Source organism: Labrus mixtus, chromosome 2, assembly GCF_963584025.1.
Source record: "Labrus mixtus chromosome 2, fLabMix1.1, whole genome shotgun sequence".
In the NCBI taxonomy this organism is placed as follows: Eukaryota; Metazoa; Chordata; class Actinopteri; order Labriformes; family Labridae; genus Labrus; species Labrus mixtus.
Genome location: NC_083613.1, coordinates 31,829,825 through 31,844,824, shown reverse-complemented (window position 1 = coordinate 31,844,824; position 15,000 = coordinate 31,829,825). Strand labels below are relative to the sequence as shown.

The 15,000-nt window shown below is 43.7% G+C and overlaps 1 protein-coding gene across 2 annotated transcripts in view; it reads right to left on the bottom strand.

Annotated features, from left to right (window-relative positions):
• The window catches only part of fam184b (family with sequence similarity 184 member B), a 29,263-nt gene that overhangs the window by 10,826 nt on the left and 3,437 nt on the right, over window positions 1-15,000 (bottom strand). For both annotated transcript variants that reach the window (XM_061061897.1, XM_061061904.1), the window contains exons 2-9: window positions 10,094-10,282; window positions 7,676-8,311; window positions 7,029-7,164; window positions 6,439-6,590; window positions 5,703-6,236; window positions 2,618-2,725; window positions 2,208-2,506; window positions 1-106 (exon numbers count right to left, since the gene is read on the bottom strand). The exon at window positions 1-106 is cut by the window's left edge and continues 45 nt beyond it. In XM_061061897.1, the coding sequence (XP_060917880.1) occupies window positions 1-106; window positions 2,208-2,506; window positions 2,618-2,725; window positions 5,703-6,236; window positions 6,439-6,590; window positions 7,029-7,164; window positions 7,676-8,311; window positions 10,094-10,282 (2,160 nt within the window). The remainder of the gene's footprint in view (window positions 107-2,207; window positions 2,507-2,617; window positions 2,726-5,702; window positions 6,237-6,438; window positions 6,591-7,028; window positions 7,165-7,675; window positions 8,312-10,093; window positions 10,283-15,000) is intronic.

The window sequence follows — 15,000 nt, the reverse complement described above, 5'->3', positions numbered from 1 at the left end:
CGTCTGCATCTCCTGCTCTCTGTTCTGCCACCTCTGCTCGCTCTCAGCCACGGCGGCGTTCATCTCGATCCTGAACTCGGCTCGGAGACGATCCTCACACTCTGCCCTGCAGGCATGCAGCAAGAGTGGGAAGTGAGGCAGGGGTAACCTACATGCAAAATTACTATTTATTTCTTTCCTGCTACAATCCGCCGTGTAATCATGTTAAGTGTCTTTTTCTTTTCTCCTTTCTCGTTCAGTTTTTAGATTAAAGCTGCAGTGATGGTTTTTTCACAGGTTATGGAACAGCCTGAAATGAAAACTGACGTCTCATTATGACCTACAAAAAGAAAACAAGATCATCAGTGAGAAGATGAATTATTTCTTTGTTGTCATTAATAATGTCTGAAGCTGCTGGAGTTGGGGTAGGATGAACTGCATCCTGCAGAAACAGAATTTGTTTTGTTTTAAAGTTAAATATTCTTGATGGGTGATACATTTAACTGTGAAAGGATGAGCAGACTTAGACATGTTCAGGACAAAACAAGAGACAAGAGCTTTGTCCACAGGAGGCGACAAAATTGACACAACCCAAAAGTTCTTCACAGACGCTTTGATAAGAAATGTTTTCTATTTTTTAGCTTCTAAAACCCTTTAATTCATACATTTCTATGTGTATTCTTGGATCAGCAAACCTTGTAATCACTAGAGATGGGAAAAGATTCTTATCGATTCATAACTTCCAAAAATCTTCTTCTTTTTGGCTAATCAGTCACTCCGTGCTAAGTGCTAATGCTAGCTCTTTAACTCTGTAGAACGCCAAATGGAGCAACAAGAAGTTCAACCAGTCTCACAGATGACTGGAGTAGATCCTGAAGTATGGACTAATAAAAAGACTTTGAATCATGAATCCAGAATCGAAAATAGATTCTGCCCCAGTAATCACCATAGACTGTATAAAACATGGACGTAGTCTCAGTGATGTCACCCATTGAGAAAGCCAAATGAAGGCGGCCACCATATTGGAAACACAGTCTCAACCTAACTTTGGGTAAATCTAGAGACAGACAAAATTGGTGGAGCTGAGTTGGGACTTTAAAGTCACATGTTATGCAAAATCCACTTCACCATGTTTCTCTAACACTAATATGCGTCTCTAGTCTAGAGACACTAGTCTACAATCCCCTAATGATGAGAAAAGTCCATCCTCTCCGTCTTTTACCTCCACTTTTCAGAAGAGTAATGGTTTTGAAATCACCATAGGATATATAAAACATGGACATATTCTGGTTTCAGAAGAGTCGTTTAAAGCCCCCCGGTCACCATCCAGGAAACGCTGTCTCAACCTAACTTTCAGTCAATCTAGTGACAAACAAAGAGGCTGGGACTTAAGCCTCCTCACCTGTCAGTCAACCAAACCACGCCCCTATATAAGCAAGTTACAAATAACTCACAGGCTTGATCAAATCAAAACAGAATTGAGTTATTTATACCAAACTCGTTTTGAACCAGGCAGAAAACATTTTTAATTCTGCTGTAAAATTGGCCATTTTTTTATATAGCACCTGATACGGGATTCTTTCGCTTTTTTCACCCTGCCTCAAGTGGACATTCAAGGAACTGCATTTGTTTTTGCACTTCTGCATTGCCTTCATTTTTCAACACAAAAGGTTGTCGCTTGGTAATCCCTGGCACCTCGTGAAATCAGGGACGATAATTCATGTTGAAAGAGACACACTGAAGATTAGATTCAAACTTGCATCGAGAGCATCTAAACCCTCCTTAAAATAAGAGTTAACAGCTGTTTTCAGTGAGTCTAGTTGATGTCAGCATTTAATTTAGATTACCCTGCTCGAGATAGAATCACTAGATGAGACATGACGGGCTAATTGGTCTCTGAAAAAAAAGACATTACAGCTAATGTTTAACTGGATTGTGATATTGATTTACTTTTCACTGATGCACAACGCTTTTCAATGCATAATAATCTGTGGCATCGTGTATCTTTTTAATTGCTCACACTAATGTCTTGGCATGATTTTTTACTTCACTTCACATTCAAATCAAAGTGAGGGGGGGAAGATGCTGTCGGTGCCTGTGAGCCATATTGAGTGTTTTTTCTTCTCAGCTTTGATCTTCCCCTGTGATCTGCTAACAGGAGGGCAGCGCTCAGACTTTTTTTAATGTCAGCCTGAGCAGTTCTGGCAGCTCGGTGTGTACTCTGCTACCTGATCCGGTCCTCGGTGTGCCGCTGACCCTGCTCCAGAAGACTCCTCTCGGCGTTCAGTCGGCTCTGCTCCAGGACCTTCTCCTCCAGACGGTGTTTGTCGGCTCTCAGGGACGCGACGTCCCGCTGCTGCCTCTCCCGCTGCTTGTCCGCTTCCTCCTGTAAGCGAGCCAGCCGAGTCCGGGTCTGGTGGAGCTCCTCCTCCTGGCGGCAGCACTGCGGCCCACACGAGGGCGCGGCGTCGGGGGCCACCTTCTCTTTCTTGTCTTGTTTTCGGATGACTGATTCCAGCCTGCAGATCTGAGAGCACAGACACCTTCACTTTGCATATTCATCAAATGTGTTATCTATATTGTAAATAGATTTATCTGATAAAAATGCTCAATCAACAAGTGTGATGTGACCTCTGACCTCGTTATTAGCGTCCCTCAGTTTTGTCCTCAGCTCCTCTCTTTCCTTCTCCAGCAAACTGCGGAGCTCCTCAGTGCTTCTCCTTTCCACCTCCAAATGTGCACACACCTTCAAGAAAAAGCATCCTTATTATCAAAACTGTTCAGAAATGAATGACTTGTCTTCTTTTAGGCACTCAAAACCAGCGTTATTATAATTTCCTTATTACTAGGCATACTTGATAATTAGTCGTGAAGAGGTGCGTATTATACGAAGGCTCAGAGGGCAGGAACATGAAAAATCTGGTATAATAAATATTCAGATCAGTGACTCTCGACTGGTGGGATGAGACTTCTCAAAGAACCAAGAGAGGATAGCAGATCTAACAAAAAACCTTTAAGGCGTGTGTATACTCAAAGCGTTTTTTTTTTGCACTGGCAGCTCCCGAGACCTCAAGTTAAGAGTGTTTCACATTGGTGCTTAATGTTGCTAGGCTACGAAAGTTGTCAAAAATGTAAAAACAAACAAAGGAATCATGTTTTGACATAAGCAGCAGCTCTAGATATTAAAAATTCTCACCCTGGAAGAAAAAAAAACGAGACCGTGTGCATGTGATAAACTGTTAAGGATTAGTTTCTCCTCCCTAATCGTTGTTGACACAATTGAGATGAGAAGTCCCGTCCCTTTCTTGGTTTGATGGGTTGGTGAGGGAGAAATGACAATGATGAGCAAGCTGTCGGTTCAAGAGGTTGAACTATATTTAAATGAGAGCGCTGTGGGTTCAAAGACAGAAAAAAACTGTTTTTGTGCTGAAAATGCTGAACTGCATTGGTGCTCTGTAGAAAATAGGCGGTGGTTAGTTTTGGTGGCCATCAACAAAGCTGCGGTCCTCAAAGTGGATGGCCCTAGTGTGGGTCCTTTGCCACATGTTGTTCCTCTCTGTCTCTTTCCCTGATTTCCGACTCTATCTGTTGTTAAGTCTCTCAAAAGGAGCGTGAAAAGCCCAAAATAAATACACATTTGCCTTTTTCTGTTCAATATCTGCACTTGGGTCCTCTTCTTTGTTTTTTAACACATCTAAAATACTGTGAGTGTACACAGGCCCGTATGCTTCACAAATAAGTCTTTGCATTTTGAATGTATAATTTTCCCTCTTCAGCTCTCTGAAAACGTTCAAATTTAAGAGGGGCCGTGATGAAACATGTGCAGCTGTGGTTGTTGAGGGTTGATAACATTGATTCCCTAAATGTTACATTATAAAAAAAACAAGCTTTAACAGCGTTCATGAATTAAGAAAAGGTGTTTAAGACTGCTTGATCTCAGCTGGTGAGACATGAATTCTGTGTTTTCTTAAGAGAGCCTCTGCATCCGACAGTCTGAGAGCAGGGAGAAGTATTACTGTCACAGCTGTGTGAAAAGGATGAAAGGGAAGATGATATCTCAAAGCGGTTTGTCCTCGTATTCGAAATAATTCAATCCCAAGTCTGAGTGAAGCTAAAACTGAAATAATTACGCGTTTTAAGACGAGCTGGCTGACACAGCTGCACAGCGGGGCTATTTTTGAAATTCGGATAAATGCACATTGTGGAAGAACCGTGTCCTCTTTCACAACAGAACCTGTCCTTTTATGGCGCTGTCTGCGCGAATGCTCTGACAAAGAAAGCAATGTGCTGCCTCAGTTTAAAAATAAAGCACTGAAAAGTGTATATGGTTATGTGATTATGTGTATTACTGGTACATTGGGTGAACGCCATGCCTATAAACCTTGTTTTATATGTGCAGATTAACATCTCAATGTTGTAAATGTGTTCAAATTATCATGTCAATCAATTAATAATTTTTTGCCTTAATAGAGACAAGAAGTAAAAAAATGCATGGACTAATTCTCTGCATTGACTGATGTTTGCTGTCATGGAGGCGCAAAAATATAAAAATAGGAGGAAATGTCACCCCTGATTCCTAATGTGGGCGCTTGATGCCAGGCTGGTGCTGTTTAGTTCAGCTTTATCATTAGAAAATACACATTTTAGATGTAAACAATAGGCTCGATGTGTTTATTGCTTGGGTGGAAAAAGTCCTCTGAAGAGTAAAGTGAGCAAACGCAACAAGGTATCCAAGGCACTCTGTACTGTTACAAAAGCTAAAAAGCCTCTATTAGTTCATTGCTACAAAAACTTCAGTATTGTCCGACTGACATAGAAGAAAATGTGCTGGTCTGATGGTTTGATTTTGGTTTACTGATTGGTTTAATTTTAGCTTAATTAATAAGTATAACTGAATATCATCTGCATAGCGAGATTGCACTGTTTCACTATGATACCTAAAGTAAGCATACACAAGGCGAACAACAGTGGTCCAGGCTTTGAACCCTGGGGAACTCCTTAACTAATAAGGGTGAATTCAGATGGGATACAATACGTTATGATTTGATACAGCCTATGGGGTAGGATAAGATACGATATGATAATGTAACGTTACTGTCTATACAATAAAATACGACACAACACTTCATCATATGATGGAAAACATGATATGCGGTAGGTGGCCCATGAAAACGTTTTCATGATACAGCGATTCTTCGGATTAAAGGCAAGACAATTGTATAATAAGACGTCATGATATCTATATAAAGTGTAGGATTCATTTATATGTCTTTATCCCTCCCTTGTTTGTCCCACTTCCAACTTTGTCTTTGGCCCTTTAACGTCCACGTACTTCATCCTCATTCGCGTCACAAGAGCCACTGTAATGAGTCATGAAGCAGTGATATTGTGAGTCAAATTTCCAGGGAAATATGTGCCGTATCTTTTTTAAATTACAGTATCTATAATTGGAACCAGCAATTTGAATAAGGATGATAATATATGGCTGTCACAATATTTTGTCCCACCCCTAGAGACAAACTAAGAGGACTCATTGTCACCGTGTACAACCTTGGATTGATCTGATTTATATTATTTGAATCAGCTTAATGTGGTTTCCTCTAATTCCAATGAATTACCAAATATAGATTTGTGAGCTGTTCCTTCACTGATCTGAGTTTTTAAGTATTTGGTAGTGGTTACTGGCTGCATGTAATAACCCATCCCATCACACAGATTCTGACCTCTTGGTTGGTCTTCTTCTCTGAGCTCAGAGCTTCCTGGACGTTTTGAAGTTCGGCCGCATGCCTCCTCATCACCTCCTCTATCGCCTTCCGCACTTGCTCCTTCAGCCGCTTCCTGTCCTCCTCGGCCTTCTCCACCAGCCTCTTCTTCTCCTCCTCCAGCTTCTGCTGCACGTTGGCCCTCTCCTGCTCCACCTGTTCAATGCTCTTGTCCAACTGCGAGCGGCCGCGGACCCTCTCCACCTCCAGCTCCTTCCGCAGCCGGTCCACCTCCTCCTCCTTTTCCCTCCTCAGACGCTCTCTCATCTCCTCCACCTCCTTGTGCAGTGCCTCCTTCTCCCCCTCTCTCTCCCTCTGCACTCTGTCAAACTCGTCCTTTTCTTGCTCTCTCTCCTTCTGCAGGGTTTCTCGCTCCTCTTCTATGTCCTTCTGCAGCTTGTCCCTCTCGTCATCTGCATGCTTTTGGATACGACGCAGCTCCTCTGTCTGAGCTCTCACCATCTCGGAGCGCAAACTGGACAGAGCCTCGGCATGCTGGGAACACAAACAAAAACATGCTCTTAATGACCACAAGCCCAACTACACTTGTTCACTGTTAAAAAAAAAACAATCCTTTAATTTTTGGACTATTTGCCAGCAGAGAACTCCCTCCATTCTTTACTTCACAAAGACTCAGCCTCTCTTGGATGCTGTGTGTTTGTGTTTGTGTGTGTTTGTGTTTGTTTGTGTCTTTTACCTGGCGTATCTGCCGGGCGTGGTCACTGTTCCTGCCACTGCTCTGCAGCTCCAGCTCTCTGTTCTTGCTCTGCAGCCGGCTCACCTGGCTCCTCAGCTCGTCCACCTCAGCACACACGCACACCTCGCAGCCGCCGCGGTTCTGCAGCTCCTCTGATGCGTGCACACATGGGAGAACACACACCGAACAAACAGCAAAAGTTAAAGCACACACACACACACACACACACACACACACACACATAAAAATAAGCACATGCAACATATTGATTGATTGTGCGTAACAGAAGCAGAATAGCTACAATGCAGAACGTGGAAGCGCCCAAAACAAAAAAATCTCTCTCATGCAATAAATAAAATTTGGGGGCATTATTGCTGACTGGGTTTTTATGACACTTTGATGAAACTGTTCCCCCTCCTGGAGGATGAATAATGTGCTTGTGTTGCATTTCCTGCATGTATTATAACGGCGTGAGGCTATAACTTCATTAACGCTGTTCTGAGTCACGGTGAGTAATGGAAACGCGCCGAGCTCAGCGGAGGCTTCTCCAAGCCGACACAGGTCGAGACGGGGCGGACTTTAATGATCACCTGCTCGGCTCTGCAGCTCGTCCTCCTGCAGCAGCAGCCTCTCCTTAGCCACCCCGAGCTCCTCCTCCGCCCGCTTGGCCACGCCCTCTGCCTCGGAGACACGCCTCCGGTCCAGCTCCAGCTCCTCCTCCAGGTCCTGGAGCGAGCAGGTCGACGATAATGTTGTGGGTTGACACAAGAGCGAGATAGAGAAAATAAATGTGAGGGGGAGAGAGAGAGAGAGAGGAGCTGACACAAATTTTGAGGGAAGGAAAGAACGCAGAGTTAGAGAGAGACGAGGAAAAAAAAAAAATGTTGGTGAGTCAGGGAGCTATCCTGGCCTAGCTGTGAGCCTTTAATGGTTTACTGCCAGGGCTTATGTCAGCTCTGTGCCAGCTCTCGCAGGGCTTCTTAATGCTCATCCATGAGGTGGTAATGGTGGTGCTGCAGCGAAATCCATCCTGCTCAAACTGCTCATTAGCAGATAGCTGGCAGTGGGGGATAGCACTCATGGAGGGGCAGCCTGTGGTTAAGACAAGCAAGATTCCCACCTCTCTATTCTCTCCCTTTCTTTCCCCATCATTCCTCACATCTCCCCTTTTCACAGCTTTTTGGATTCTAGTTTCAGTCGGGAGAAAAGGGATCATGGGTAATGTGTGTTTCTATACCTGTATCCGCTCCTGCAGTTTGACCGCGTTCCTCTTGCTCTCGGCCAACCTCTCCAGGTGACTCTCCGCCTCGGCCTCGGCCCTCTTCACCCGCTCCCTCAGAGCGCTGTGCATCCCCTTCTTCTCCTCCTCCTCCCTCTCCTCCCACCTCCGCCGCTCCTCCCTCCACTCCGCCTCCATCCTCCTCCGCGCCTCCTCGCTCTCCTCGGTCAGGTCGCCCATCCTCCGCTCCCACTGCTCCCGCTCCTCCTTCTGCGCTCGCCTCCTCTCCGCCTCGGCTCGCTCCCTCTCCTCCTTCAGCTCCCTCACCTCCTCCAAGAGGGCCTTCACTCTTTTCAAGTCCGCCTCCTCCTCCTCTTTCTGTTTCTCCTCGCCTTCGCTCCGTCCCCTCTCGTCGGCTTGTTTCTGCAGCTCCTCACATTTGGCCTCCAGCTCCTGGATCTGCTCCTCGGCCTTCTCCAGCTCCTTGCTCAGACGGTCGCTCTCCTCTTGGGCGTCGCTCATCTGGGCCTTGACCTCCTGCAGCTCCTCCTCGGCAAACTGGAGCCTCTCCTCGAACTCCTTCCTCAGCTCCGCCTCGGTTTCACGTTCCCTCTCCCCCATGTGTATACGGAAGCACTCGAAGTCCGCCTGCACCTGGAGGCACAGAGGGTATGGTGTTACACACTGTGATTAAAGAAACACTGCAGGCCATCACAGAGAGAGGAAAGAAAAAAACTGTGACCATAAACGTGATAATCTGCAAAGTTTTCTCTTTCAATCAGAGCTCATATGTGTCAAAAATGTCACCAGCCTGCTCTCGTTACATCAGGATGTTTGGAGACATTAAAAGTGAAGTAATCAGGATTCTCAAGAAAGTTAAGACAAGCAGCAAAGTGTCATAAAATTAAAAGTAATGTCTTACTAATATCTTGGACATCTGATTGAAGGAACCATGTTATCTCAAATTTGAATTTCCTTGCAAGAGAAGCTACTTTAACATCCACTGTTCTTCATGTCTCAGTCATCACCGCAGACTGAAGCTAAACATGGACGTAGTCTCACCCTGGTTTTCTGAAGTTGAGTTTTGAAGCCCAACAAATCAGATTCAGTGTAATGACAGTGGAGCGTTGATACGTTGCTGTTGCAGACTCGCTATCTTAAAAAAAAGTCAACTGACTCAAACTATTTTATTTGGACGACTCTGAGATCATTATTTTGTGTTTAGCAGAAACATTTGCTGTTCGCCTGCAGTCATTTATCCATCCATTATCTATATCGCTTTTTCGGGTTTGGGGTTGAGCGAGAGGCGGGGTTACACCCTGGACTGTTCACCTGTCAATCACAGGGCTGACATTTAGAGACAGACAACCAGCCACACTCACATTCACACCTACAGACAATTTAGAGTCTCCAGTTAACCTAAGGAGCATGTCTCTGGACTGTGGGAGGAAGCCAGAGAGAACCCACACATGCACGGGGAGAACATGCAAACTCCACACAGAGAGGCTCCTGTCAGACGGGGATTCAAACCAGGAACCTCCTCGCTGATCTTCAATCATGCAGCCTGCAGTCATGCATGTTATAGATACAGTAATTTGAACTCTGGGAAAGCTGTGAAGTTTTGAGTTGAAGTTTTGTTGCTCTTTGGACTGCGCTACATAACTCCACTATCTATTTTCCACATGCTTTCTGCATTCTTATTACATCAGTGCATCAGTGGCATTATGTCTCTGGCCTGCTCCATCTTGTATAATGTATTCCCGCTACTATTAACTGAGTATTGTTTTTGCTGTAACCTACTTTCTTTCTGCACATGGGTTGTGTTTATGCCTCTGGTCACCAAAAAAACAGAAAACCACACTTGTGTGTTTACACTCTGTCTCGCAAAAACAAAAAATGAGCCTTTGTGCAGAAGTAATTAGCTCACATGTAGGGATGTGTTGATGTGTTGGTGTTTGGACTCGTATGTCGATTTGTTGAATTAGCAGAAAAAAAAGGGGACCAGCTAAAACAGGAAACAAAGACAATGAATAACATCCCAGTCAGACGAGCAGGGCGACACATTTGACACATTTGACACATTTGACTCATAAGATTAAGGTTTTATATCTTTAGTTGTTTAGATTCTACTTCTAAGGTACATCTAATGGGTATTTATGATCCATGGTGACGTCTCATTGTGGTGTGCAGAATGTAAATGAGGCATGAAGTCGTGGACAGGGTGGAGTCAGAGGCTCTCTGAACGAGGTCGACTGTTGTGGGTCACACGAGGGGCGTGTTCGATTTGCTGCTCCTCATGGGAGTTTACACGCTAAGCACCAGAAGCACAACTCGTCCTTGAGTAAGGTCAGTTAATCTCATGATCAAGGAGGTTAAGGGTGCACACACACACACACACACACACTCAATCAAACACACACACACACACACACACACCTGGGCTCCGACTCTCTGCTGCTCATCAAGAGACTCCTGCAGCTCCAGGAGGCGTGTCCTCAGCGCTGACCCCTCCCCCTCGTGGCACGTCTCCATCAGGATGCGGTGCAGCTCCTCGTGGTGGGCGTGGCTCAAGGACTGCAGGGCCGCCTCCTGCTCCTCATTCTTCATGTTCAGAGAATAAATCACCTGGGGAGAGTCGACAACAAGCAAGCGGCGTCTTTACTGATCTTCAAATGTTTCTATTAAAGACATGAATCTTGTAAAAAAATATATTTTTATCGATCATCAGGTCTTTCTCTTTGCAGCTTAAACAGAAGTATTAACCAAACCTCATGTTTTAAAATAAATAGACGCAGGAAGTAGGGGTGCGGAGGAGGCTGCAGAACCCCCTGATCCAGGCACACTTGAAACCATCAGCTTGTTAAAATGTTTAAACTTATGTTCCCTCCTTTTTAATGTAGCTGTAGTACAACGATACTTGTGATAGTTTTTGTCCGGTTACTGTGGTTTAGTTAAATATTTCCTGCAGAGGGGGGGCCATTAGTCTCGTGGTTAGTTCACACGCCCCATGTACGGAGGCTGTAGTGCTCCAAGCGGGCGTCCCAGGTTCAAATCCGACCTGTGGCCCCTTTCCTGCATGTTATTCCCTTCTCTCTCTCTCCTTGATTTCTGACTCTATCTACTGTCCTATCTCTATATAAAGGCACAAAAAGACCCAAAATAAATCTTTAAAAAATATATATATATCATGAACATTCAAACTTCTTTATATGAATTTGTAGCAGTAAAAAGTAAAACATCGACTTCTCTTAACAACCCCGATTATGACTGACTTCCAGCATCGCCTTGGTAACGTACCCTACAGAGTCCACACGCCCAGAAGTCTATCAGAACTCGTCATGGTGTTCTGTATTTTCAGATTCCATGACTCAGGGATTTCTTCCTGATTATTTTGAGGATTTTTTTTTACAGCAGCTGAAAAGTTTTTTTTTTTTTTTTTTTTTTTAGCTCTTCTGTCCCTTGGGTCAAGGGATTGAGGAAAAAGTGCTTTCACGGAGCACATGTGCTATTTTTGGATTCCAACTGCAGAATGAATTCAAAGTTGAAACAGCCCATCATTTCTGAGTCTAAGCTGACACTGAGAGACTTCAGACTGTCTGACAATCAGAGGATCGTCTGACTGAAACAGTTATGGTGGCAGGAAACACACAAACAGACGAGTACTGTGAAGCTTCTGTACATCTTTACTCACCACTCTGTCTTATTGTTACATATTAAGTAACCTTATTATGGCTGCATCAAAGACAAGTTGTACTCTAAATGTCAAAGTATCCTGCACAGTAACAATCAACAACAATCATTTTAATTTAACTTCTGTGTAGGTATCCGTCTAATCTTGATCTGTGGAGAAGTTTAATGGTGTAGGTGTTGTTTGATTAGACAGATGTTTCATGTCATGAGTCTTGTAAGCTGCTGCTGGATGTCTGTCTGTATATCTTTGTAAAGTGTTGCCATAGTAACGCTTACGTGATTAACCAGCCTGTTTATTGAATATGCAGCCTGTTTGATTTTTTCCCTGTTTGAAGCTAAACAGCAATCAATAATCAACAACAATCTATAAATGTATACTTTACTGCATCGGTTCCCAAACTACTTCTCCTGAAGCCCCCTACTTTTAGTTTTCATGAATTATCCCCCCCCCCCCCCCCCCCCCCCCCCCCCCCGTAGATTTTGTTCTTTTGTTTCGCAGGTAATAGGTCACACTAAAAATGGAAAAAAGTTTTGAAATTATCTTTCTTGGTCTCATTTTTCTACATCACAAAAACTGACATTTTAAAAAGGGTGTGTAGACTTTTTGCATCCACTGTACATACATTCCACTCTTTCCTAATAAATTCCTACATTTCACAATTTCCCTACAAAAAGAACAGAGCAGCTACTTCAGTGTGACAACAAACTGAAAAAAAAAACTATCAAGCGACTTTTAAATAGGAAGCAGTTAAAGGTGATATTGTAACATGAAACTTCAGAATCTGTGACGTCTGGTGTGGATTCATTTTCAGCCTTATGTACACCTGGAAGTCCTCTCACAAAATGAACCATGGCTTTTCTAGCAGTGAAAACAGAGTGCATTGTTTTTTGTTGAGCCTTTGCCGGGCCCCCCTGTAATAACTCCGGAGCGCCCCACCTTGGGAATCACTGCATTACTGTTTGGTGCTCTGTTATCCAAGTTCACCTCCTCATTGGTCAGATCTGCTGGGTCGTTGCTTTTCTCTGTATTTATTTAACGGGCTGCCCATCACAAACCGGTCCACAGAAATTGACTCTAAAGGGCTTACGTCTTGAGCTGGCAGCGTCATGACAACAAACAGAGTGAGTGACACTGACTGACATGGAAACGCAATAATCCCCAAACACAAATAACAGAGGTGATAGCAGACTTGTGTGTTTGTACTGTAAACAAAGTCCTGGGTGTTAAAATAGTCCAGTCCCCGAGGCTTCATGCAGTGATTCTCCCGCCCGCCCGCCCGCCTTCCTGCCTGCATGTCTGACCAATATAGACTCTGACTAACACCTGAAATATGGCCTGTTTCTCCCCACTATTCACTTTACCCTCTGCGCCATGTCTACAGTGTCATCATCCACTCCTGCTGACCCTGACGTCTCACTTACACACTGACAGAGGTGTGTGTGTGCGCGCGCGTGTGCATGGGTGACACAGAGGCTCATATTTTACCCAGACGCCTCACTGTCTGCGGCACACAGCTGGCACAGCTCGGCCGGACATTCCCTGTGTGTGTGTGTGTGTGTGTGTGTGTGTGTGTGTGTGTGTGTGCGTGTGTGTGTGTGTGTGTGTGTGTGTGTGTGTGTGTGTGTGTGTGTGCGCGCGTTCATGTCAGCGCATCTCTCTGTGCGCACACACACACACACACGCATGGTCTCAACACTTCATTAATCTATGTTGTGTTTCTTCATAATTCATCAACACATATTGATGATGCACGGATTTATTAAAAACACACCTCTCTCCTTCCTGTCCTCCAAACAGTCAAGAGATGCTTTTGGTATTCGGTCGCGTCACAGGGCATGAACTTTGGCTCACAAACTATTACGCGTGACTCCGAGGCATGAGAGAGGGGGGACGCTGAATCGAGGGCAGGCTCTTTGGGGAGTGAGTGTGCGTGCCGATCTTGGCTGTCCTCGACGGCCACTTTTGAAAGTGAGACTAAATGATGGAAGGAGGAAAATAATGCAGGACAGAGAGGAGGACGATTTAACGAGGGTTCTCCTGAAAACGTGTTTAGATCTTAACCAGCGATCCACAAACCTTAAAGGTTTTCAGGACCAGCTGGGGAAGATGCACGACGGCCACCACATTAAAGCTCTGCGAGAATGTTACACAACAAAAAAACCCACTTTCATTTATTCTGAAGCTCTAATGTACTGATGTCCTTTAGGAAAAACTTTACTGCGGACATTTTCTCTGTTATGTCACAGGAGCATCAAAATAGTGAGGCACTGATGTTGGATAATGAGACCCTTTAAGCCCTTTGGATGGTGTTGAAACCATCACAACATTTACTGCTAACCAAACTCTTAAGAAAATAATTAATGGACCAGTTGTTTGTGCAGTGGGGGGGCTTGTCAGAGATTCACCTTTTGTAAAAATCAAGTCTGATACCGATGTTGTAAATAATAATTTAGCTGATCGCTCATTCAAATACTAATGTTTTTTTTTCATTATTTACTCGTAAACATCATGTTAATTTTTTTCATACAAGCTTTGAGATTGGATGATTTAAAATTATTTTGCTGCTCTACAAGATAGAAATAAAAAAAATCGGTTTCAGAAAATGTACTTGTGGTTTTACTTAAAAGTAACAGAGGCTAATATTAGCTTGAGTTAGCAAACTTTAAAAATATATTTCTGTCTCACTGACATGAACGAGTCATTTCAGGGGCGAATGACTGCATGTCTTACTGTAACATGTAGGCTACCGTTACCTCATAATTTCCACCTGTGGACCCTATAACTTGGGCTAGGCTAAAGTTAGCAGCTATAGTTAGCATCTAAGGTTAGCTTCGCTTTTGCATCATCAGTTGGTTTCTTATTTCCATTCTCACTAAACCACAGATAAATGTTCTGCAGTATGTCACATCAACCAGATCTTTACTCTTTAAGACTTGACAGGAGACTAAAATTTGAATGAACAATTTACATATTTTGTACTCTCAACAATAAGAAGTTGAAATGATATAACTTTGTTTATTAGCCTTATTTATTTTTGGTTAGCCAGTGGGTTTGTTAAAGGCTAATGCAAGCTAAAGTTCACATATATTACTTTTCATTTAGTCTCTTAATGTAGCATGTACCACATTACCTCATGTTGGTCACAAACAGGCCACTATTACTCGGGTTGGCTTTAAGTTAGCGGCTAAAGCTTCTGATCTGCAGCGTCCTAAAAATTCAAGCGATACAGTAAGTTTAAAGAAGGATAAATGTTTTGGTGGCACTAATTCTCAAAAAAGTGACATTGTATTTTCGATTGTAGACCGTATAAAACATGGATGTGGTAGTCCATGTAGTCTCAGTGACATTTCTGAAGACGGGGTTTTGAAGACCAACAATGGCGGACATGGCATATTGATAAATTCTGTCTCTAGCTAACTTTTGATCCGTCTAGAAACACGGCGTGTCAGAGCTGACGTAGGTTTGAAGCCTCCTGCCTGGCAAACATCTACAGGCGTCCATCTTTCGATCAACTCAGCCTTGCCTCCGATAATGCAAATTTATTATGCTCTCTTAGGCTTGATTAAATCTAAACAGATGGGTTGTAAAATAATTCACCGCCTGTATAGTGTGTACAAGTTAAGAAATTAGCTATTGATGCCAAAATGTTTTT